Here is a 25,323-nt window from a genome sequence, read left to right as displayed (position 1 = left end):
AAGCAGGGGTGAGACCAGAGCCTCCAATACCTTCATCAGCAAAGGCAGAAGGGAGATAGGGTGAAGTGTGCACTTCTGGATCCAAGGAGGGTTTTCAACAAGGGGATCACCAGGGCGTGCTTCAAAGTATTGGGAAATCAAGTCACTCTAATTCCTTCAAGAGGGTCTGAGAGATGCCATCAGCAGGCGCGAATGGCCATGATCTTAGTGTGGCAGGAGAGCGCATCACAAAGGTCCTGTGATGGTGGGACCTTAGGGCCCACCTTAGTAGGGTTAGATAGAGATTGGACAAGTTCAAACGGAGCCTTTGGTTGGTTGATGGCGCTTTCCCACTTATTACTTTTGGCATTAGTAAGTGCTTTCTGCTAAGCGGTCAAAGATTGGCAAAAAGCAATTTTAGCTGATGGTAGCAAGCCCACCACTTTCTCTCCGCTTGTCTTCATACGTTTTTTTTAGCTAGAAGTTCATCAGAGTAATAGTGACTTTTGTTTGCATAGCTTAAGAGGGGCCAACTGGTTGGCGACTGCTGTTAAGGCCTCCAGTGTAGCCAGGGAGCAGGGGACATCCTGGCCACACCGAAACTGAGGAGGAGCAACTAGCTCATGATTGGGCATCTTATAACAGCTGCGTTTAAGAGTAGCAGGTATGGTGGGGGGGGCACGGTATGGGATCTGACTGAAGGATCACAAAAGGGACCAACAAAAATAGTCAGACCAAACTACCGGGCTAGGAGAGGATACAATAGTAAATAACCTGGGGGCACAGACAAAGTCCAGGATGTTACCCAACTGATGAATAGGCTCTAGAATCAGCTGAGGGAGCCCAAGATCGGATATTTAGTCTGGAGCTCCAGAACAAGTGCTGGAAATTCCATACAAAACGGACTATCCATGCCAGGTGGGCGGTACATCACCAGAACGGTGAGTGTAGAGGTGGGAGAGGGGGAGATACGGGCCAAAGGCACTCCATCCTGAGTGCTTTGGCACAGTACAAACCACTTTATAGTTGGCTTTATGAATACTGGCCACGCCACCACCAGGATGGGTTGCCACACGATCAACATGTACCAGCTCATAGTTGTGTGACTAAGGGTACTCCTAATTCAAGTCAGTCAAGTTGTTATACATTAGACTGGTATCTGTGACTAGGTAAGGGCCTTAGCAGCGGTGTGTGTGAGGCTTCAAGCAAACCATCTGGTTTTGATTGCTTTATGGAAGGCGAGATGAGAAGTTTCAACTCTGATGGCATGAGGACGTGCGTTCCAGTGCCTGGATGCAATGAATGGGAAGCTTGCGCCCCCCGCATCTAGCACGTTTAATTCTGGAAACGGGCAGTAGATTGGCAAATGGTGGTCTTGTGGCTCTGTCAGCGTGAGGAAAGACGACTCTGTGAGGTACGGGCGTGCAGTGTGATGGATGCATTTATGCGTCAGGGTGAGCGTTTTGAAAAGGATGCCCTGGCGGACAGGCAGTCTGTCAGTTTGCTTGCTGTCTGGCTGCAGAGATGTGTTCTCTTTTGTGGATGCTCAAGGCTGTGCGAAGGGCATTATTTTGAATAGTTTGGAGTTTGTTGAGATTTTTGGCTGAGGCTCCTGTGTAGAGGGCATTGCAATAGTCAAGCCTTGAGCCTTTTAGTACTCTTGCAATTGTCAGTTTGTGGTGTAGAATAATGGTCTGGTGGCGTTGAGTTTGGAGTAGTAAGCTGCCGAGGCAGTGAGTGCGTTAACTTGTCTAGACATAGTTAGGTTGGCGTCTAGGTAGACTCACAGCATTTTGACTGATTGGGAGATGGGAATGGTGATGTTGTCGATGGTGAATGATAGATATTGGTCATCAAGTTTGATGCGTGAGTCAGTGGGGGCAAGCAGCAGTAGTTAAGTGTTATCTCCGTTCAGGCAAAACCAGTTTTCAGCCATCCATGTGTGGATGGTGGCGTAGATAGTTAAGAGTTTTGGAGTCAGCCTCATGGTTGGCGGACAGAGGAATGAGGACTTGAGTATCATTGGTGTGCATGATATTGAGCGAGTCAAGTAGGTTGAATAGGGAGATGGTAAAAATGTTATATAGTGTAGGGGACAGACAGGAACCCTGTGGAACTCCAAATAGTATGGTGTCTGGAGTTGCAGCGGCTTAGTCTGAGAAGACATGCGTAGCTCTTCCTTGAAGGAAGGAGGCAATCCAAGTGATTGCGTTGGGGGGGGGGAGAAGAAGGCTGAGAAGTGCTGACAGAGTAGTTTATAATCCACCAGGTCAAATGCGGCTGAGAGGTCTAGGAGTAGGGCAGGTTTACCTGTGTCTCGGATATCGTCAATTTGTTTTTTGAGGTCCAGTAGGGCTGTCTTTGTTCTGTGACCAGGACGGAATCCGGATTGTTGAGTGCTCAGGATCTTGTAGACTCTAGGAATTGTTGGACTTGCAGGTAGGCTAGGCTGCCTTGTCAAGAATTTAGGAAGGGCACAGTGGTTATAGGCCTAATAGGTATTTGGATTGGCTGGGTCGAGTGAGTTGCTTTTTAGAAGGGGGCAAACCCATGCTTCTTTTAGGCTGGGTGGAACTGATCCTGATGCAAAGGGTATAAGCAGGTATGCACACTCCTTGATAAGGGAAGGTTTAATGTTCTTCATGATTGAAGTGACTTCAGATTCACTGACCTCTCTGAACGAAAAGAGTGTTGTGTTGGAGGCCTGCTGGTTAGGGGTGGGTGTTTGGGCAGGTTTGGAGGGGAGTATTTAATTTTTATTTGAAGGGTGTCAAGCTTGTGATGCATGGCTGCTTTTTGTCAGCGCACCAGCTTTTGTTTTTTGGATGGTTTGTGGGAGGAGGTAAAGGTGGAGTTTCTAGCTCCCTGAAGATGGTGAATATTTCTCTGCAGTTTGATTTGGCATTGGTGATTCTAGTATTGAATGAATTGGCCCTGGTGAGGATAATTGCTTTTTTGTATTCGATGGACAGTTTGTCAAATTCAAGTTTGCCTGAGGCAAGTTGGTTGGTTTGCCACTTTGATAGGGCTGCATGCTTTTTACTCAGCTGGAGATTGTTCCAAGTGCTGTTGCCCATACCAAAAAGGCATTTTCCCCTGTTCTAGTTTGATGGATCTGAGGAGCCTCAATCAGTTTGTTGCTCGTTTCAAGGCTTGTTGGTGCACCCCTCATGTTTGTTCCCCTTCCTTGCCACTGTAATCTTAAGGGCTTGAGTAGTATGGTCTCTTCAATGCAAGCACCCCTTAGTTTGTACCACTAGTAGTGATTGAAAAGTTACGTGTGCTTATCCTGGTGGCAGGTAGTATGCGTGATGGATTCCACACATTAGTGTGAACCCACTGTACCATTTAATCACCAGGATGCAGAACACTTTCCAAAGCACATGAACTGTAGTGGGTCTTTTGCCTTTGATGTTCCATGATAGTAACTCGCTCCATGTATAGCCTTGCTCCCGTTTTTAGTAGAGCTTGACTTTGTTCCTAACAAGATCTCATCATAATGAAGCTTGTTATGGTTTGGGATTTAACGGTTGGGTATTAAAGTTCTTCAAAAAGTGTGCATTATTAGATCACTTTGTAGACATTGCTACTTTTTCTTTCATGCAGTGCTCTACCTTTCATCCTATGTAAAAAGGGTGTGGGGAAATGTACATTTTAAACCTAATGAGAGGCTTTATGGTTGTGATTGGAAATCAATGACCAGAAAATAAGACAAAGGACATCAAACCTAGAGCTTGCCAAAACACAGGTTGAACATTTTGTGTTCCCCAAATACCTTGCGCAACACTGGATTTGGTTCACAACTTGCACTGCAGGGCTGCCATATTAGGCCCCTATACTTGGATTCAGATCCACACCCTATATTATTGCAGGCTAAAATGAACACTGTATTGTCAGGGTTTTTACTGTTTCGGGGTGAGGGTCTAAATCTGTTGCCGTTTGTTCTAAGTGTAAAGTGTACTGCTACTTGTGTTTTCTCGTTTTCACTGCTTAGGTTGTAACTCCAGCAGTAGGTGAGCACCCGCTTCAGTATAATTACACCTTCTGGTACTCTCGGCGGACCCCCAGTCGACCAGCCATCACTACCAACTACGAGCAGAACATTAAGCAGTTTGGGACTGTTGCTTCGGTGAGACCATCCTCTTGCCCCCTCCCACCATTGTTAGTACATTTACAGCTTGTATTGCACTATTGCACTCTTTGTATGTGTCTCACTCCCCCCCTCCCCAAACCTGGAATGCAAATCTTTTGTCATCCAACAACAATTTTGAAATCTTATTCTCGCGTTACATTTGTAACTTGCAGCAATTAGTTGAATTTGGAATTGGGTTGAGCAGGGATGCACTTTGAAGGCAGTAGAAGCGAGGAGAAGGGATCTGTGAGGATGGGCTTGTGAACCAGCAGGCAAGGTCTGACGCGCTTGCAACGAGAGTGTGTGCTTAGGGGGAACAGTGGAATTCTCCTCCTACCTCGCCAGTTTTGAGTAACCGGTGGCGTCTTTAAATGCCTTCTCTTTTAAGGAAATCTCTCTTGCAAGTAGCTGTTGCTTTTCTTTAGCCATTCAGTACTACAGAGCACAGCTGCCGCTGTTGCTGTTATTGCACCAAACTCGGTGTGCCATCTTTTCCTTTTGTTTTTTATTGAATTGTTCCCATGAAAGATAAGGCAAGCTATTGTTCAGAAAATAATTTTCTGACTCCCATATTCCAGCGTTACACATTTTCCAGCAAAAAGATCACACCACTCAGACAACCACACTACAAATCTGGAAATTCCACATGGAAAGCATCAGATTAACAGCAGACATATCCATCGAACGGCTAACTCGGCGCCCATGGAAAGCAACAAAAAAAAAAACTTGATCGCGATGATTGGATAGCGACCATCAACGTCAAAAGACAACTAAAACTTAATCTGGAATGTAAGCTGGACATGTATCCATTAAATTGTCTTCCGTTATATCTACAACGCTTTCCATCTGCCTCGGTCAGAGACACTTTCCTACGCTTTCGATTAAATTTGCTCCCAACGAGAGAGCTATTACAATCCAGGCAACTTCTATCCAAAGACAATTCCTTCTGTCGCTTCTGTAAACAACCAAATGAACTGGAAACCGTACAGCACATTATTTCATGCCCGGCACAGGTTGAAACCAAATCACGAATTGGAGACATGTACCTATTTTCCACAATCAAACTGAAGACCGATGGGCTACATTTTTGCACGGTGGCACAAAAACACTTTCACAATTGTAATTTTTTTTTTAAAATGTATTATTTGAATCTAATTGGGGAAAGCTAATTGAGTAAGAACGAGACTTTTTCTTTGTATAAAAGTTAAAGGTTTAAAATTTGAACCATATCATTTTAAATAAAATAAAAACAATTCTCTTCACCCAAAAAGATCAGATTATAACATTTACAGAAAAATAACTAAAGCGGTACAGTAGGTCTTCAAAAAATGTGTCATGGTCTCTGCTTCCAAAAGGTCAGGGTTTTCCCAACTCCCTTGGAAGCAGATCCATAACCCAGGTTCCGAGTGCCAACCAGTCCCAATTGGGACCTTTTGGACCCAGTCCTGGCGCCAGTGGCACCAGGCTCATAAATATGCCCAGTCCCAGCGCTGGAAGCGCCGGGCTCATAATGCTTGGGTGGACTTACCTGCAGCAGACCATGCTGCTTACTTGCCTGCCAGTTGAGTCTCTGATCCTCTTCTGTTTGGAACTACTTTTCCTGTTGGGTGGGGCTGGAGCCACTCTCTAGATTCAGAACACTGGAACTCTTCTGGAAGGCAGGAACTCTTTTCTTACCAGGAACTCTTTTCTTACTTAGGCGTGGCTGTGGAAGGAGACACCTAAGCACTACAGGAGGCTATTTAAACCACACCCGGTGGTTTAAATAGCCTCCTGCCTCTTGCTTTGCGTTATTCTGCACCCTCTGCAGCAGAACGCTCATCGTGTCTTCTGCATCCGGTCCTGGGCCTAAGGAAAAAGGCTTACCATCCTGAATCCAGTCTTCAGCAACTCCTATAAAGACAAGAAAGAACAGGTTAGCATTCCGGCATCTGAAAGGCAAAGGCTTACCTACTCTTCGTGCGCTCCGGAGGTCTTCACACTGCATTCCGGCATCTGAAAGACAAAAGCTTACCAACTCTTCGCACGCTCCGGAGGCCGTCGGCGCTGCATCCCGCATCTGAAAGACAAAACAAGGTGCGTTTAAAGACATTGGGGAACTTTAATACTCACGTGCCATTACTCCTTTCCACATCTAACCCAGTGGGTTTCCCGGCACCCTGCAGCCGCTCCGAACTTGTACCTGCAAAATAAAAGACAGTTAGAGCGCATCGTGAAGCTGGCAACAAGCGCTTACTTACGTGCTTCCAGGCGCTTCTATTCATCACACGGGCTCCATCTTCAACTCACTTCAGCCCGTCATCCGCCATCGCCGGAACCCTGCAAAACAAGAGACATCATTATTAAAGACTTTAAAGACATTTGAGTTACTCGAAACTTACCGTTCGTGCAGTAAACGACGGACAGCAGTCCTCTGAAGTCAAGAGGCCTGCGCTACCTATCCAGTGAAGAAACTGGTTACAGCACCCTGCCCCGAGGCAGATGGAGAGCTCGGCATTCACTTACCTAAGGTGAGAGCGTTAACCTGTGGGGGTCTACAGGAGAGGAGAAGAGGAAAGAGATAGGGACACCCCAATAACCCCAGTTCATTAACCCCGTATTTTCTATCTGCAGACATCTTCTCTGCACGTCAGGCATACAGGGCACAGAGGTCCAGCCCAAAGAGCCAACCGGGTGCTGCACATCACCTTTGAAGATACGGTAGTGGCCCAGTCAAGACCGGCGCCTCTGCGAGAATCAGGTGAGCGTTACAGAACGCAAAGCCTACCGCAAAACTCTCGCCCAGGCGCTATGGAAACCTCGGATACTGACCACCTAGCCCGGTTACTTGGGGAACTAAGGGCAGAAGTGCATGCAGCTCGTCAGGAAACGAACGCTCTAAGAAGGGAACTAATTATTTCCAAGGAGAGAACAGATGATCTTGCTAGACAATTGCTTCAGTCACAAGCCGGACAGACCCCGCTACCCGAATCAGGGGCAAATCTTCCTTCAACATCCTCTATGAATCCAGTACAGATCAACCTAGCTGGGAATGTACCTCTGGCTCCGCCCGAACGATTTTCTGGTGACCCAAAGAGGTTTGCGGTATTTATCAATCGGTGCCGGTTGCACTTCTTATGCCGGCCAGCAGCCTTTCCAACTGATCAAGCTAAAGTAGCTTTTGTACTTTCGTACCTTAGTGGCAATGCGGCAGACTGGTCGATCCCTCTAGTTAATCAAGATGATCCGGTTTTCCATGATTTTCAAGCCTTTCAGCTTAGTATGGAAAAACTGTTCGCAAGACATGCACAGGGGCAGGCCTTGGACAATGAGCTTCTTTCGTTGCGACAGGGTAATCAAGACCTTTTGGCTTATATTGCATCTTTCAATAGACTAATAGTGGAAACTCAATGGCCTGAGGACAAAAGGATTACGCTGTTTTATAGAGGTCTACGTGGAGAGCTCAAAGACGTTTTAGCCCAAGTAGTGAATCCCCCACAAGACTGTTCGGATTATATAGACTTGGTCGTTCAAATAGATCACAGACTGCAGAACAGGAAGGCCGATCGTTCCAAGTTTGATGCTCGAGTATTTTCCAAACCGCCAACTCCATCCAAAGGAGTAGACTCCGGGGAACCCATGCAAATAGGGGGTCTGAAAGGTCCTCTAACACAAAGGGAGCGGGAAAGGAGAAAACAGTTGCAATTATGCCTATATTGCGGAAACTCGGGGCACTTTCTTCGAGACTGTCCGGTGAAACCTGCCAAGAAGGCAGTAGGAGCTGCAGTTACCACAGTTACAAACTCTGAGCAGGGAAACGACCTCGCCCGACAAGAATAGAGGTCCTCTTGCCGAGCGTGAAAACCAGTTCCGTGACCTCGCATTTCGTGATACCTATGGTCCTCATTAGCCCTGATAATCCGGATCGATTACATGCAATTGAAGCTTACGTCGACAGCGGTGCCATCGGCAATTATGTGGATCATGAAATGGTTTTGAGGATGAATCTAACTCTTTGTCCCAAGGCTGTAAAGGACGTCATTACTACGGTGGATGGTACGGAGATAGCCTCCGGGCCAGTAACGCATACCACTCAAGAGGTGACGCTAGTAAGTCAAGATGGACACCATGAGAAGATCGTGTTCGATGTGATCAAGGCCCCTCAGTTCCAGATTATTCTAGGAATACCTTGGTTAGAGAAACACAATCCTCTGATCGATTGGCGAGCAAGAACGGTCCAGTTTCCAGAATGTGTCTCTACTTGTCACCCTCCACCTGGTGTTCCACTGGCAGCAATTTCTTCAGAGACTCCCCAGTTACCTCCCGAATACCTAGAATACCAAGATGTTTTCCGGAAGGAGCAGGCTAACTCTCTACCTCCTCATAGGTCTTATGACTGCCAGATAGACCTGATACCTGGATCTACTCCTCCTTGTAGTAGAATTTATGCCCTCACCGAGCCTGAGAACCTTCACCTTCGACAATACCTGGATCAATACCTGGCAAATGGGTTTATTCGTCCTTCCAAGTCCCCTGCCTCTTCAGCTTTGTTCTTCGTTCCAAAAAAGGAAGGAGACCTTAGAACTTGTATCGATTATCGCTCCCTGAACCAGATCACCGTTAAGAATAGATATCCGTTACCTTTGATCCCTGAACTCCTGGACCAAGTCAGAAAAGCATGCATATATACAAAGCTGGATCTTAGAGGAGCTTACCACTTGGTACGAGTAAAAGAGGGCGATGAATGGAAGACGGCCTTCCGCACCAAGTATGGGCTATTTGAATATCAGGTCATGCCCTTCAGACTTTGCAATGCCCCAGCCGCCTTTCAATATTTTATGAACGATGTCCTCAGAGAGCTCATAGATGTGTGTGTTGTTGTTTACATCGACGACATTCTCGTTTATTCTTCATCGGAATCTGAACATCGGAAACACGTGAAAACGGTCCTCGAAAGATTGCGTCAACACAAACTTTTCGCTAAGTTGGAAAAATGTGTTTTCAACGTGACTGAAGTTGAATTCTTGGGATTCATATTATCACCTGGCGGAGTGCGTATGGATTCAAAGAAGGTCGATGCAGTTCTCAAATGGCCATAACCATCCTCCGTAAAAGGTGTGCAAAGCATGTTAAGCTTCGCTAACTTTTACCGCAGGTTTATCCCCGAGTTCTCTCGAATAGTCCAGCCCATCACTGCCTTGTTAAAGAAAAACAAACGTTTTGAATGGTCTACCGAGGCGGAACAAGCTTTCCAGGATTTGAAGACTAAATTTATCTCTGCACCAATCTTAAAACACCCTCGCCCCGAACTCCCCTACATCGTGGAAACTGATGCTTCAAGCCTTGCCATGGGGGCAGTTCTATCACAAAAGGACCCGGTAACCAATCAGTTGCATCCCGTGGCATTTTGGTCCCGCAAATTCTCACCTCCTGAAGTCAATTACACGATTACTGACAAGGAACTGCTGGCTATCAAGTCTGCCTTTAAGGCTTGGCGGCATTATCTGCTGGGGGCCCAACACACCGTTACTGTGATTACGGATCACCGAAACCTGCAATATTTGAAAACCGCAAAAGCCCAATCCTCTAGACAACTCCGTTGGGCATTATTCTTTGCCGAGTTTGACTTCATAATTACCTATCGACCTGGTACAAAGAACGGTAAAGCCGATGCCCTTTCTCGGATGGGAGTGGAAGAACACTTGATCAACCCTAAACCTGTACCAATCATTCCCGAACAAAGAATTCTGGGTGTAATCGCCACAGAATCCATAGAGGAAGTTAAGGATAAAGCCAGGCAACTTGTAACTCCAGCAGACATACAGAATTGGCATCTGCAGGGAAAGGACTTTGCAGTAAAGGACAACTTATTGTATTTCCAAGAACGATTATACCTACCCAGCACAGATTTACAGAAAAAAGTAATCTCTTGTTATCACGACTCTTTAATGGAAGGTCATCCCGGTATAGCCAAGACCTCAGAAAAGATCAAGCGCTACTTCTGGTGGCCGTCTTGGAAAAAAGATATCAGAGACTTTATAATGTCCTGTGGAGTATGCGCCCAAAACAAGAGTCAAAAGGAAAGACCAGCAGGCCTCTTACGCCCTATTGACATCCCACCTCGCCCTTGGCATACGCTTTCTATGGACTTCATCACCGATCTACCTCCATGCTCCGGATACAATACGATTCTAGTAATCGTGGACTTATTCTCCAAGATGGCGCATTTCATTCCGCTCAAAGGCTTGCCAACAGCAGCAACTCTGGCCCGAGAATTTCTCGAAAACATCGTCCGACTGCACGGTTTTCCTTCGGTTCTAATTTCGGATCGAGGTAGTCAATTTATTTCTCATTTTTGGCGAAGTTGCTGTCGGTCGGCTCAAATTGATGTGAGACTATCGACCAGTCACCACCCTCAGACCGACGGACAAACCGAGAGGACCAATCAAACTCTGGAACAGTATTTACGCTGCATGCTGCAACAAACTGAAAAAACTTGGAAAGATATCCTTTGGATACCCGAGTATGCCTACAATAACTCTGTCCATTCGGGAACTGGGAAAACCCCGTTTTTTCTTTTGTACGGCAGTCACCCTCGAACCTCGGAGTTGGATCCCCTCCAAGATCTTGAAACACCAGCAGTAGACTACCTGCATTCTACAATCACCCAAGCCTTTAAGGAAGCTGTTTCTCACCTTCAAAGGGCTAAAGAACAATACAAGAAAGGAGCAGATCAACATCGGAAGGAAGCCCCTCACTACCAAGTAGGGGATCAAGTCTGGTTATCCACCAAATATCTATCTCTAAAAGGGCCACGCACATTCAACCCAAGATACCTTGGTCCCTATTCCATCACTACCATAGTAAACCCAGTAGCGGTCAAGTTGGACTTGCCCCCGCACATGAAGATACATCCGGTCTTCCACGTCTCTCTATTAAAACCCGTGCAACCTCAAACCCGACTAACCAAATCTCCAAAACCTATCCTAGTTGATGGAGAACTCGAGTTTGAAGTCAAAAGCATTCTGGACTCCAAGATCTCCAAATCTAAACTATTCTACCTAATTGACTGGAAAGGCTACGGTCCCCAAGAGAGATCCTGGGAACCTGCTGAATATGTCCACGCTCCTCGCCTAATCAAAAGATTTCACCGAACATTTCCTGACAAGCCAAAACCCCCGGAGAAGCCCGGTTTGGGAGGGGCCTTGAGGGGGGGTACTGTCATGGTCTCTGCTTCCAAAAGGTCAGGGTTTTCCCAACTCCCTTGGAAGCAGATCCATAACCCAGGTTCCGAGTGCCAACCAGTCCCAATTGGGACCTTTTGGACCCAGTCCTGGCGCCAGTGGCACCAGGCTCATAAATATGCCCAGTCCCAGCGCTGGAAGCGCCGGGCTCATAATGCTTGGGTGGACTTACCTGCAGCAGACCATGCTGCTTACTTGCCTGCCAGTTGAGTCTCTGATCCTCTTCTGTTTGGAACTGCTTTTCCTGTTGGGTGGGGCTGGAGCCACTCTCTAGATTCAGAACACTGGAACTCTTCTGGAAGGCAGGAACTCTTTTCTTACCAGGAACTCTTTTCTTACTTAGGCGTGGCTGTGGAAGGAGACACCTAAGCACTACAGGAGGCTATTTAAACCACACCCGGTGGATGAATCTTGCTTTGCGTTATTCTGCACCCTCTGCAGCAGAACGCTCATCGTGTCTTCTGCATCCGGTCCTGGGCCTAAGGAAAAAGGCTTACCATCCTGAATCCAGTCTTCAGCAACTCCTATAAAGACAAGAAAGAACAGGTTAGCATTCCGGCATCTGAAAGGCAAAGGCTTACCTACTCTTCGTGCGCTCCGGAGGTCTTCACACTGCATTCCGGCATCTGAAAGACAAAAGCTTACCAACTCTTCGCACGCTCCGGAGGCCGTCTGCGCTGCATCCCGCATCTGAAAGACAAAACAAGGTGCGTTTAAAGACATTGGGGAACTTTAATACTCACGTGCCATTACTCCTTTCCACATCTAACCCAGTGGGTTTCCCGGCACCCTGCAGCCGCTCCGAACTTGTACCTGCAAAATAAAAGACAGTTAGAGCGCATCGTGAAGCTGGCAACAAGCGCTTACTTACGTGCTTCCAGGCGCTTCTATTCATCACACGGGCTCCATCTTCAACTCACTTCAGCCCGTCATCCGCCATCGCCGGAACCCTCCAAAACAAGAGACATCATTATTAAAGACTTTAAAGACATTTGAGTTACTCGAAACTTACCGTTCGTGCAGTAAACGACGGACAGCAGTCCTCTGAAGTCAAGAGGCCTGCGCTACCTATCCAGTGAAGAAACTGGTTACAGCACCCTGCCCCGAGGCAGATGGAGAGCTCGGCATTCACTTACCTAAGGTGAGAGCGTTAACCTGTGGGGGTCTACAGGAGAGAAGAGGAAAGAGATAGGGACACCCCAATAACCCCAGTTCATTAACCCCGTATTTTCTATCTGCAGACATCTTCTCTGCACGTCAGGCATACAGGGCACAGAGGTCCAGCCCAAAGAGCCAACCGGGTGCTGCACATCACCTTTGAAGATACGGTAGTGGCCCAGTCAAGACCGGCGCCTCTGCGAGAATCAGGTGAGCGTTACAAAATGTAACATCCCCTCACTATTTGGCTTTAAGGCAGATCCGTGAAGTTTTCAGATGGGGCCATGTAGTTGTCCATTCATCCTGGCCTTATGATCAAACGCCTCATTACCACCCTGAGCCGTGCTATAGCGCCACTGATTGAATGAAGGTTTCTGACGGTTCACTGTCCTACTTGGAGCTACCCTTGTTTAGCACGTCTGCTGGATTTATAGCTTACTTTTAATTGATCATTGAAGTGATTGTGTTGAGGCTCCAGAAAAGTTCTTAAGTGGGAGTATTTCACGATGTATTGTTTTGAAGTTGGGAACAGAAATGTGATTGGAAATGACAATGTGTTTTTGGGAGCAAATCTTAACTATATTTTGACTTTAAAACGGATCGCTTCTTGTAGTCCATACTTGTTCACACATAGTAATTTTATGTAAATGTAAAGCTGCTTTTTATTCTGAAGTTCCTTTATTTGAATCCTCCTTTTTAGAAGGGTAGTAAGGCTTTCTCCCAATGCCCTGGAAAAGGTGATAGGAAAGATGCATATTTCCCACGCAATTAAATGAAACTATGGGTGGAGGAAGAGGGGGGGAAGGGGACTATTTTGGTTCTTGCTTTTGGAACTTTCTACTTCAGAGATATTCTCATTGCAGATGGCTCAAGAAATGATGCTAACTCAATATAGTTCAAGGGGTTTTATTAAGAATTCAATGGGTTATGTGACTGTCCCTCTCTCTAGTCTAATATACATCACCTGTGAGGCTAAAAACATTGGGGTCATCTTCGACCCCACTCTCCTTGTCTCCTCACATCTCTCTAAGAAGTCTCACTACCAGCTGCACCTCCTCAGGGGTATTCTTCCATTCCTCTCCTTCCCCCAGAAGCTCGCTGTCTCTAAAGCTCTGGTTCTCTGCAGGCTGGACTACTGCAACAGTGTCTTTCTAAATCTGCCTGCTTCTACTCTCCGCCCTCTGCAACTCAAGCCCAAGGATCGTATCTCTCCAGGACTGAAATCTCTGCACTGGCTCTCGGTGGCTGCGAGGATGAAGTCAAAACCCTCTGCATTGTCCACCAAGCCTTCTGGGGCCTCAATACTTCCCAAATCACTCTTCCTAAATATCTTCCCACTCGAGCTCTTCGCTCATCGGCCTCCAACTCTCTCATCTCAGGGTCAGTCGCTTCTTCAAGCAATGAATTGATGGTAGATCTTTCTTCGGCTGGGGCCTCACTCTGGAACAGCCTCCCTGCCTCCCTGAAACTTGGAGAACCATCTCTGGTTCTGGAAGCACCTCAAGACCTTCCTCTTTGCTTCTGCTTTCTCTCCTCCTCTCCCCTGCTCATCTCCTGGCTGAACCTGAAACTGCACTGGTTCCCTGGCTACCCTCGGATCTCGGGCCCAGGTCCCCACCCCTGCAAGCTGCACACCTGCACTGCCTCCCTAGCAACCCCTGCACTTGGGGGCTGTTTCTGTATCCATACAGTCCCCCCAGCTCTTGGCACTTGATGTCTGCACTTTTACCTACTGTTTTTATGTATTTTACTATTGATCCTATGTATTGCACTTTCCCTACCCCCTTCCCTGCACAATCTCAATGTCACCATGCCTATTAAGATTGTTGTCTGTCTCCCCTCTGTTCCCCCTCCCTTGCCCCGCTGCACTTTGAAACACTTGTGCATAGGCACGTTATAAATGTGCCTTCTCCCTAGGTAAGTATAAGTTTCTGAGTTCAACCTTCTGTCTCAATTCTTAATACTATGTGCTATGACCTCAAAGCAGAATTCCTTATCCAAGCTCCCTCAGGGACTTCTAACTGTTGTTGTCCTATCCAAGGGTTAATCATCTAATAATGGGATTGGAGTTTGCCTTCCGATTCATTCTCCTTTCCATCACGCCCTTGCACGCTCCCTCTCATTTCCTGGTTTTTGATTCCCACTACTCTCCTGCCAACTCACCCTCTTCACTCCTTCTACTGTGCATAGTCTTGCTGTCCCTCTGTCTTTCATTCCTCCACCATTTGATACTAATTCTCCTTGATACTACTCCCTCTTCACCTCTACTCTCTTCACGACTACTATTGCTCCTTCTTCACTATTATCACTCCAGCCACCTCTCTACTGAAACACTGTTTTTTCACTCAAAAAAACGTTGCATACACTCACTATCCTTATTCCCTAGCCACACTTTTCCCTCCCGCACACTCAAATCACAGTACCAATCGCACTGACCACCACTGTATGTGCACTAGAAATTGCCTCCACAATCCTTCACCTTCCTTTCTCCTGCTGGTCTCTTGGCTTGTCTCCTCCTTGGACCTCAACCAAGCAAATCACAACTTTGTGTGTCTCGTTCCCCTATTTATGCAAACTCCCCGCCCACCACCCCACCACCCACGCACATGCTATGGAGAGAACCGCCAGCTGTGGTGGAGAGCGTTGCATGGCTTTACTTAATGCTGTGTAGTTGCTGACATGTTGGTCCCCTCTCTCCAGCCTGGGTCTGTCTCCAGCAGCGACACCAGCAGCGCTGGTTGTTGGAGGGTTGCTTTCGCTTATTCGAACACAGGCATCTGATGACCAGATGCAGACAGTGTGTGGCGCTGCAGGGCTGCTCTCTCTCGGCTGCTGTTTGTCTTGGCTTAGATTGACTAGAAAAAGGAGGCGGATGAAGGTTTTTTTTTTTTTTTTTAGGCATGGTGAGAGACGAAGTCGTACTGCATAACCACATGCTGGCACGGGGGAATGGGGATGGGTGGCATAGGAACTGGGATCGTCTCAACTGCCACAGTCGTCCTCTGGGATGGACTGGCTCTGTATTTCTCCCCGTTATGCCTCCAATTTGCGGCCGGGAGCGGTGCCCATCCCCTCTTGACAAGCCAGGGTAATGGCTTCGCCACACCTTGGTTTCAAAAAGCTTTCAAACTTCTTTCTAGGTTTCTTCACTCTTATCTTTGTTCTTACTGTTGATTGTTTATTGCTGGTCTTTTTAATATTTTCCTCCAGTTTCAACTCTTATCAGTTCATGCAGAGCTTCACAAATGTTTTGCCAAATCAAACATTTGATAGGAACCCAGGGTACATGGGAGTCGGGCCTGCTGTAGTAATGCCTCATTTGCTTACATGCTAAGGAGCATTACAGCTAAACCTCAAATCCAAGTAAGGGACAAACCAGAAAGACATTCTAAAAAACACTAATCCAATAGCCCCCAAAACTGGAATTCAAATAACCCATGTCTTATAGCCACAAGGGTGATCTGCAGAATCTGTGTTCCGTTAATACCATGCCTCTCTACAACAGAAATCCGTCTTATTGGGATGCGTTGCCAACTTGCAACCTCTCAATGCCTGTGCCCCATTGGCAAGCTGTACGATGGTGGTGTGACTAGAATAAGCTGTGGACCATAATGTTTAGTCCCACTGCTGCATTCTCCAGAAATGAAATCAGTTGGAATTGCAGTAATATGTTCCTGAGAGACAGAAGTAGAGGTGCGTGGGGATTGACTGTTTTTAGGGAGTAAATGTGGCTTGTACACTGCGTATCCTTAGAACTGATTGTGTCCAAAGGTAAAATAATAGAATCCAGTTTCTTTCGTGTTGGCTTCTATAGACTTCATTGTAACAAGAATACATGTTTGTAGTGCACCAAGTGGTATTCAAATGCGATTTATGTACAGTTGAAGAAAGTGGCAGGATAAGGAAACTATCTATTAGACTGGCACATGACTCATCTTAACTTTCCTATTTTTCCTGATTGACTGAGACCACACTTGGGCTTCTCCCTCCCACACAAAATAACTGGTCATGTGACAAGAATTGACCAGTGTACTTCCAGCGGGCTGTTTGCTTTGCATGAGAGCCATGCATTATGGATTATAGGGGCCCTATGTAAACCCTATGTAAAGCAGTGCAGTATTATCATTTCGAGGAGATTGGGTCCTCCGACGTATTACATATCTATGACAGGTAATGTCCACAGCTGTGCTGCTTCGGAAAATCTTTGGCGTCTGCGTCCTGCGTCGATGCTCCGTCCCCGAGGACCTCCTCCGACGGCCGACGTCACCCGATGTGATAAGTAGGACGCACGACGCCCATAGAATGTGTTCGCTTCGTGAATCTCTGTACGCCTCGACTCGTTGGAGTTGCTGTTTTCTTTCTCGGTTCGTTGAATCTGTTCGGTCTGTTTGTGGCAATGTCTTTTTCATCTTGGACCCCGCGTCCGGGCTTCAAGAACTGCGAGGACTGTGGGTCCAAGATGTCGGTCACAGACTCGCACGACACCTGCCTCTGGTGCCTCGGGGAGGCCCACGATACGGACGACTGTGTCGACTGCCAGTCGCTCACTGCCAAGGCCTTGCGAGAACGCAAGAAGAAACTGTCGGTAGGTCGGGTGTCTAAGCCCCGGAAGTCGAGGTCTGCAGGGCTTTCGACCGATGACTCGAGGGGTGACTCTCCGCGTCGGAAGTCCGGTGGGTCTCCTTCCAGGAGTCGGTCTCGCCACTCCTCTGCCTCTTCTAGGCATTCCAGGAAGCGCCCGGCATAGGTCGCCTTCCCCGTCCTCTTCCGAGGACTCCGCCCGTCGGCGGGTCGCTTATCCCTCCATGCAAGCGACACCGGAGGAATGGGCTTCCTTCGGGAAGCAGATGCTAGCGATTCTGGAATCGCAGGGCACCGGTCCGTCTGCGCCTCCGATTGGGGTCGGTCGAGAGACACCGCCCGTACGCCTTCGGGCTCGGGTGGTCGGCACTCGGACAAGGGTAGCCGTTCTCACCATGCCCGTTCCAGGTCCCGGTCCTCAACGCGCTCGAGACCTCGTGATCCTGTGCCGTCTTCAAAGAAGACGTAGACGCCTGTGGCGCCGAGGTCGTCGACGATTTCTCTCGAGGTTCCTTCTTCGAGGGAGTCATCATCGGCGCCCAGGTTGTCGAGAGACACACTCGGAGCGCTGGCTTCGAGGACTGTGTCGACGCCACAGATGCTGGAGGCGTTGCAGCTGACGTCGACACCGATTCGCTCGACGTCGACGCCTTTTCTGTCGACGCCGACTCGGTCAGCGCCCTTGACGCCTTTCGAGGCGGTGGTGTCGGAGGGGCCCCGTGGCACGGGGTTTGCCCCTAAAAAGGCTATGGCTAAGGTCCGGCACTGCTTTGGTCCACAGAGGTCTTCCTCTCCCCGCCTGGAGTACATTTCGGAAGGTGATGAAGGCTCTGATGGCGGCCTGGTTCCGGTTACGGTTCCGGATGACCTTATCTCGGGCCATAGTCAGTTTGATGACCTGAGGCAGTCACTGCATGATGCCAGTGGACTGGACACCTCTCCGGAGGTGAGTTTTTGTCGGTCGGAGCCTGGCATTAATGCCGATTCGTCATATCGGCGCCTTATGTCTCAGGTTACCGAGTACTTGGGTTGGGCAGCTCCCCCAGGGGAGTTCGTTCAGGATGATCTCACGGACATCCTTGATCCTTGGTCCACCCACTGACCAGCTTTTGCCTTTTCATATGGCTTTGCAAAGAAGGGTGGCGGCGGCTTGGACTGCTCCGGAGAGTCTGCCGGCAGTGGGCAAGTCTTTGTCACGAAAATACCGTCCAGCCAGTAGCGACCCCTGCTACTTGTCTAGGCACCCCACCCCGGAGAGTTTGGTGGTGCAGGCAGCTTCGGCCCAGCAAAGCAGGCGTCGTATCCTACCATCCCTCCGGATAGGGACGGCTGGGCGAAGAAAGTGTTTTCTTCTGGGGGTATGGCGCTTCAGGCGGCCAACTCCATATATGCCTTGTCTCGTTTCACACACACTCTGTGGAACTGTTGCCTTAGCGGCTGATCATATTCCCAAAGGGGACGAACGGGATGGTTTCCTTGCTATGGTTCAGGATGCCAAGGATGCCATGTGTGAGGCCGTTCAGTCGGGTTTGGACTTGGCGGATTGTGTCAGCCGGTCCATGGCGGCGAGCACCGTAATGCGCAGGTTTGCGTGGTTGACAAAGTCTGGGTTTGCTACTGATGTGCAGTCCCGGCTCCTCAACATGCCCTTTGACGGTGAACACCTTTTTGGCAGCAAGGCTGACGAGAGCCTTGAGAGGTTGCAGACCTCCAAAGCTGCAGCAAAATCGTTGAGCACTGCAGTTCGCCAACCTCTGCCTTTTCGTCCTAGGGGACAGCAATGGAGGGGAGGTTCCTTTCGCTATTACTCGTCCTTCAGTAAAGCGAGAGGAGCTAGCACTCAGAGGCCATCGTAAGAGTGCCAGAGGTGGAAACAAAGGTACTCGAGGTGCCAAGGCCGCTCGGGCAGTTGCCTCGTTGCCCTCAGGCAACGCCGCAGCCGCTACCACTCAGTCATGAGGCTAGGTCCCATGGTTCGCCGGTTGGGGGAAGGCTGGCGCAGTATCTTGTAGAGTGGCAAGCCATTACTTCGGATGTGTGGGTTCTGGAGATCATAATCCACGGCTACTGTCTTCCTTTTCGGCAGAGGCCTCACGACAATCCACCAGGGAACCTCTTTGAAGAGTCCGGATCCGCTCCTTGCGCAGGAAATTCAAGCCCTGCTGGAGAAAGGCGCCATAGAACTGGTGCCTGTAGCGCAGAGGAATAAGGGATATTATTCCCCTTATTTTTTGATTTCAAAGAAAGACGGGGGATTGAGACCCATCATGGACTTGCGCGGTTTGAACAAACTCCTCAGGAAGGACAAGTTCAAGTTGGTGACTCTTTCTCAAGTCCTCCAGGCCCTTCAACTTCAGGACTGGTTGGTGTCTCTCGACCTCAAGGATGCTTACTTCCATGTGCTGATTCATCCCAAGCACAAGAAGTACCTGAGGTTCGCGGTTGGCGACTCACACTTTCAGTTTCGGGTCCTGCCGTTCGGATTGACCTCCGCCCCGAGGGTTTTCACCAAGCTCATGGTGGTGGCAGCGCATCTCAGGAAAGGGGGGGATTCACGTCTACCCCTACCTGGACGATTGGTTGATCAGGGGGAGCTCTCCCGAGCAAGTCCTGGATCATCTGTCCGTCACCTGCCACTCCCTTCACAGGCTGGGCTTCTCCCTCAATTTAAAGAAGTCCCATTTGACACCAACGCAGCGGCTCCAGTACATCGGAGCAGTGCTCGACACGTCCCTGGGGCAGTGTTTTCCTCCTCAGATGAGGGCTCTTCACATTCAGCAGATGGTGCACAAGTTTCAGTTTGCCCAGACTCTCCCAGCGTCCGAGTTCTTGAGACTGCTCGGCCTCATGGAATCCTGCATTCTTCTGGTGCCAGAGGCTCGTCTGCGGATGAGATCTTTGCAGTGGGCGCTCAAGCTCCAGTGGTCTCAGTCCTCCGGCAGGCTGTCGGACCCTGTTCAGGTGCTGCCTTCGGTAGCCCAGGACCTTCTGTGGTGGGCCGTTGAGGGCAATCTGATGAAGGGTGCCCCATTTTGGCTGCCCTGGTCGGAGGTGACGATCGTGACGGACGCATCCCTCACGGGATGGGGAGCTCATGCCAACGAGCTGACAGTCAGCTGTCGTTGGTCTCCGTCGGAGTCCAGACTCCATATCAATCTGTTGGAGCTGAGGGCCGTCAGGCTAGCCCTGAAGGCTTTTCTGCAGACTGTGCACGGGAAGAGTGTCCTGATTCTGACGGACAACACGGTGGCCATGCACTACCTCAACAAAAAGGGGGGGGGCAGGGTCACTTCCGCTGTGCAGGGGGACGATGCAGCTCGAGTTCTGGGTCATCCGCAGGAAGTTTCGATCTCGGCAGTTCATCTGGCCGGAGAGGACAACGAGACGGCGGACGCTCTGAGCAGGCAGAGCACGATCTCTCACGAGTGGGAGCTGGCTCAGGAGATTCTCCTGGAGATCTTCGCCCTTTGGGGGACCCCTCAAGTGGATCTTTTCGCCTCCAGTGTCAACCGGAAGTGCCAAAGGTTTTGCTCGCGGGAATTTCCTCCAAAAAGAGCCTTGGGAAATGCGTTCGTGGTCGAGTGGTCATTCCCACTGCTGTACGCGTTTCCTCCATTCCCCGTCATCCCGCAAGTGTTGCGGAGGTTACGGAGGTTCGGTTCCCGGATGATCCTCATTGCTCCGGCGTGGGCCCGGAGGACGTGGTACCCAGACCTTCTAGACTTGTCCATCTGCCCTCCACGTCATCTTCCCTACCGAGACAATCTGCTCTCACGGGAGGGGGGTCAGGTTCTCCATCCAGAGGTCAGATCCCTCAATCTTCACGCTTGGCTTCTGAAAGGTTGAGGTATAAGGATTGGGACCTCCCTGAAGATGTGATGGAGGTGTTGCTCTCGGCCAGGCGGCCAGCAACTAAGTCTCTGTACCGTTGCTGTTGGAGAAAGTTCTGCGACTGGTGCAGAGTTCAGAATGTGGATCCTTTTGAATGCGACATTCCCATGGTTTTGTCTTTTTTGCTTTCTTTGGCCCACAGGGGCTTGCAAGTGGGGACCATTAAAGGTTACCTGGCGGCGCTGTCCATATTTAAGGGCTCGTCTGAAGGGTGTTTTAAGATTCCTTTAATTTCGCAGTTTTTGAAAGGGCTCACTAATGTGTTCCCTCCGTCACCTTTTTTGGTGCCAGGTTGGGATTTGAACCTTGTTGTTAAGTTTCTTATTGGTGCTCCGTTTGAGCCTTTACATTCTTGCCCTTTGAGGCTGTTGACTCTGAAAACTGTGTTTTTAGTTGCGGTTACTTCCGCTCGCAGAGTGAGTTACAGGCACTTTCAGTTAAGCCACCCTTCACTGTGTTTCACAAGGACAGGGTTGTCCTTAGAGTTCGTCCTTCTTTTCTTCCGAAGGTGGTTTCGGAATTTCATTTGAGCCAGAAGGTTGTTCTTCCGGCGTTCTATCCTCCTCCACATCCTGGTAAGGAAGAGGAGAGGCTTGATCCTAGGAGAGCGTTGAGCTTTTATATCTCGCGCATGTCCCGGGTGAGAGTGGACGATCAACTTTTCATTGGTTATTCTGGAAAGCGTTTGGGCAAGCTGTGACGAAACAGACTATGGGCCTCATTACACGGACGGCGGTAGGGATTTACCGGTAAAATACCAGTACCGGTAAATCCTTACTGCCTTACTACGAGGTCCCTTTGCGGGTTGGGGGATTTAACGCCTGCTTTTTGCAGGCGTTAAAATCCAACCCGCTAAGGGACCTCGGAGCTAATTACGGCACCGCAAAATTGCGGTGCCGTAATTAGTGCCTTCCCCATTCCCATAGAGCCCTATAGGGCAGGAATGGGGAAGGGCAATGGCGGAAGGGGGATTTACCGCCCCTCCAACCTTGGAATGGGGCGGTAAATCCCCTTTCCGCCAAGGCGGTGCCGGTATTTTACCGGCATGAGCCATGGCCCTAATAGCGCCATGGCTCCCCGCCTACCGTGTAATGAGGCCCTTTGTCTCGTTGGATTATTTTAGTTTCTCAGAGTGTTACCGCTTGGCGGGTAAGGACCCTCCGGCTGGCTTGCGGGCCCATTCTACCAGAGGAGTGGCTGCGACTACTGCCCTGCAGTGGGGAGTTCCTATTCGTCACATCTGTGATGCAGCCACCTGGGTTTCAGTACATACTTTTGTACGTCACTATTCCCTCGGAGGGCAAGATCTGGCCTTTGGCAAGGCAGTTCTCTATTCCGCAATTTGATTGGGCATGCTAAATTTGTATTCTAAATTCTTTCCCACCTCCTTGCTTGGTACTGCTTTGGGAGTCTGTCATAGATATGGAATACGTCGGAAGACCCAATCCCCTCGAAGAACAAGTTACTTTCTTACCTGGTAACGTTCTTTCGATGGGATGGTCCGACGACGTATTCCATATCGCTCCCTCCCTGCCGCAGAATTTCTTTTGCGATTGCAGCTTGTGTTCCGCAAGGCCTTGTGTGTCTGACTGGCAGAAAACTGGTGGCACACGTTCTGGGGAAAAAACTATAACTGAGGCTATGGGTGTCGTGCGTCCTACTTATCACATCGGGTGACGTCGGAGGAGGTCCTCGGGGACGGCGCATCGATGTCATCGAAGCAGGACGCAGACTCCAAAGATTTTCAGAAGCAGCACAGCTGTGGACATTACCTGTCATAGATATGGAATACGTTGTCGGACCATCCCATCGAAAGAACGTTACCAGGTAAGAAAGTAACCTATTCTTCTGACACCTCAGAAGTTCAGTCTGCTCATACTGAAGCCTAGAGCCATACTCCAATTACTCCTATGCCTTGATTTGACTTGGGTCTGTTTCCACGTGGCAGCATTCTGTCCTCTCACCAGCTTTCGACAAAGCACTTGTTAATAATTCCACTTGCTTCGAGATTTATGGATTTTCTTCCACTTGCTCTCCAGGTGCAGAAGACATAGTAATTTGAATTGGCTGGTGCCAGACCACTATGCTTAGGAATAATTGAAAGAAGCTGACATCCATTTTCTTCAAGCAGCAGTCATTAATCTACAGGCTACCCTGACTCGACAATCTTCCTCAAGGAAGTATCCAACCATCATCCTAGGAGACTTCAGCCACCCAGGAGTCTTTTCACTCCACTCCTCTCCCTTATCTAGACTCCTGCCATGCTGCAGGGTGCCATTGAACACAAAGAGAAGAACTAGGACTGTCTTCACCACAATACCAGACCTCAGCATCCACTCCCCACAGATGCCTCAGTTTGAAAGTTTTTTTGTATGTTTAGGAGAGTTAGAAGAGCACTATCCTCTAAAAAAAAATGTGATTCAAGAAGTCAAATACCTCCTATATATTATTTGGACATGGGGCTCAATTTGTGTCCTTGCAGTTCCTGAAGGGGGGTGTGGTGTTTTTTTCTTTTTGTTTTGTTTTTTTTATTATTTTTTTATAATATATATTTTTTCTTTTCTTGAACATTCAAGTTGTTCCCACGGCGATCAGTGAGTAGACGGGCAGCGTTTAATTTGTAAAAGATGTTCAGGGCTGAAATATTTTTGCAGGCCTCTGGTGCTGCAGTTTGCCACCCTCTGCTGCCACCACTAACCGCTGCCCTCCAGTGTAACATATTCGGGGTTGCAGCTCCAACACCAGCGGCTTATTGGGTGCCGGGGAAGCAATAACCATGGTAGGTGTCATTTACAAAGAAAAATTAACATAACCTACCATAATATAATCTGACACAAGTTGTATTTTGCAACTGAAATGAGGAGCTAACCGTTTAACGTCTTCTTTAAACATACTCGTTATCATTTTTCTATAGGTGGCAAGTGGAACGTTTTGAATGTCTATCCAAAGAAAATAGCGTAAAAGTGCTTTTTATCTCTAGTATGTCCAAATACAGACAATCATCACTGAAATTATGAATTTGCGTCAAGGTTGGTGCTCCGCTCAAGTACCCTTTCTTGCCAATGGCATTTTAAAATTTGGCTCGGAGATTGACGGAGGTGGCCAGCATTGCGGATACTGCGTTTGGAAAACGAAAAAGCTGGTGCGGCTTGACAGTCCCGACGCTGGTTACAGGTCCTTTCCTCTAGCTTCACTGTGTTTCCAGAGGCAGAGTGCTTTCGGCTTCCTGACTGCTCCTGTTTTGCAGACGCGTACCGCACAAGGTACCAGGCAACGCGATCCAGCCCGGTGTCCCCTGACTGTCCCTGTCCTAGGAGGAGACGTGCTGGGCAGTTTTTACTTTTGGACCTGGACCTGTACCAGTAGCGGAGTTACAGTGGAGCTCAGCGCGGAGGTGAGCGGGGCTTTGCATGGTAGGGCACTTCCTATCGCGGTAAGGTGTGTGGTGTTCGGTTTAGTGCTGCAAGAAGCGGGGAGAGCGGGGCCGGTGTCCAGTGTGTTGAACCCCCTTTCTTCCCCCACTTGGCTAACGTACAACTTGAGGTGGCACACCCCTTAAGGTCTCTTTAGACACCATCACCGGTCAGACTTCAAGGAGTCCTTGCAATGGACGCTAGTAAGGTCTTGCCAGAACAAATGACAAGGACAGGCTGCAAACTTTATCCCAACGTGGCAATTAATCGCACAACTTTGACTCATGCCAACATTTTGCAACATAAAGAAGGAATGATTGAGGGGGAGGAGGAAGCGGTGAGCCCCGAGAAAATAGAGGAAAACTCTATACTCCCATTGGTGTCACCTAAGGCAACAGACAACATCATGCCAAATACTGGAGTGATGGCCAAGGAGGTCATGGGCTCAGGCAAGGAAACAGTGGATGAGCTCCAACTAGAAATTCCTCGGGTGGCACCTCAACTGACTCTCCCACTGAGCCTCCCCGGCCCACTTCAGGCGCAGTCAAATACATATGAAGGAGACCGGACCACCAAAATACAGTCAAGTAGCCATTCTGGTGCTGACCTTTTTGTCTTTGGCACAGACAATAGGTCTAAAGACTCAGTCCCACAATTGTAGGCTAAATCAGGGGTGGAAACCCTTTGGCATTATACCCGAAACTAGCCTAATTCCTCAACACATACATAATGAGCATCAATCTCACAAAGGGCTCCAACGGCAGGAAGCTCACAAATCTACCCTGTCCTGGACTACCCCACACAAAATGGACCCTCAGTGGTTGGGGACTAAAGCCCTAGGAACAAAGGGTGACCCGATTTACAAAGAGTGGGGGGGGGAGGGGACAACCAGCAACCAAATAACTCTTGTCATGGGGGTGAAACCCCTAGGTTCCACAAAGGTGTA

General features: G+C 48.8%; 1 protein-coding gene across 3 annotated transcripts in view; it reads left to right on the top strand.

Moving 5' to 3' along the window:
* The window catches only part of LOC138566520 (eukaryotic translation initiation factor 4E type 2-like), a 247,557-nt gene that overhangs the window by 104,809 nt on the left and 117,425 nt on the right, over nucleotides 1-25,323 (top strand). For 2 of the 3 annotated variants that reach the window (XM_069643960.1, XM_069643942.1), the window contains exon 3: nucleotides 3,974-4,108. The exons of the other annotated variant lie outside the window; for it this stretch is intronic. In XM_069643960.1, the coding sequence (XP_069500061.1) occupies nucleotides 3,974-4,108 (135 nt within the window). The remainder of the gene's footprint in view (nucleotides 1-3,973; nucleotides 4,109-25,323) is intronic. 3 annotated transcript variants of the gene reach the window in all.

The sequence above is a fragment of the Ambystoma mexicanum genome, chromosome 1p (genome assembly GCF_040938575.1).
Source record: "Ambystoma mexicanum isolate Mex_15411 chromosome 1p, UKY_AmexF1_1, whole genome shotgun sequence".
NCBI lineage: Eukaryota > Metazoa > Chordata > Amphibia > Caudata > Ambystomatidae > Ambystoma > Ambystoma mexicanum.
This window is presented reverse-complemented; position numbering and strand designations above follow the sequence as displayed.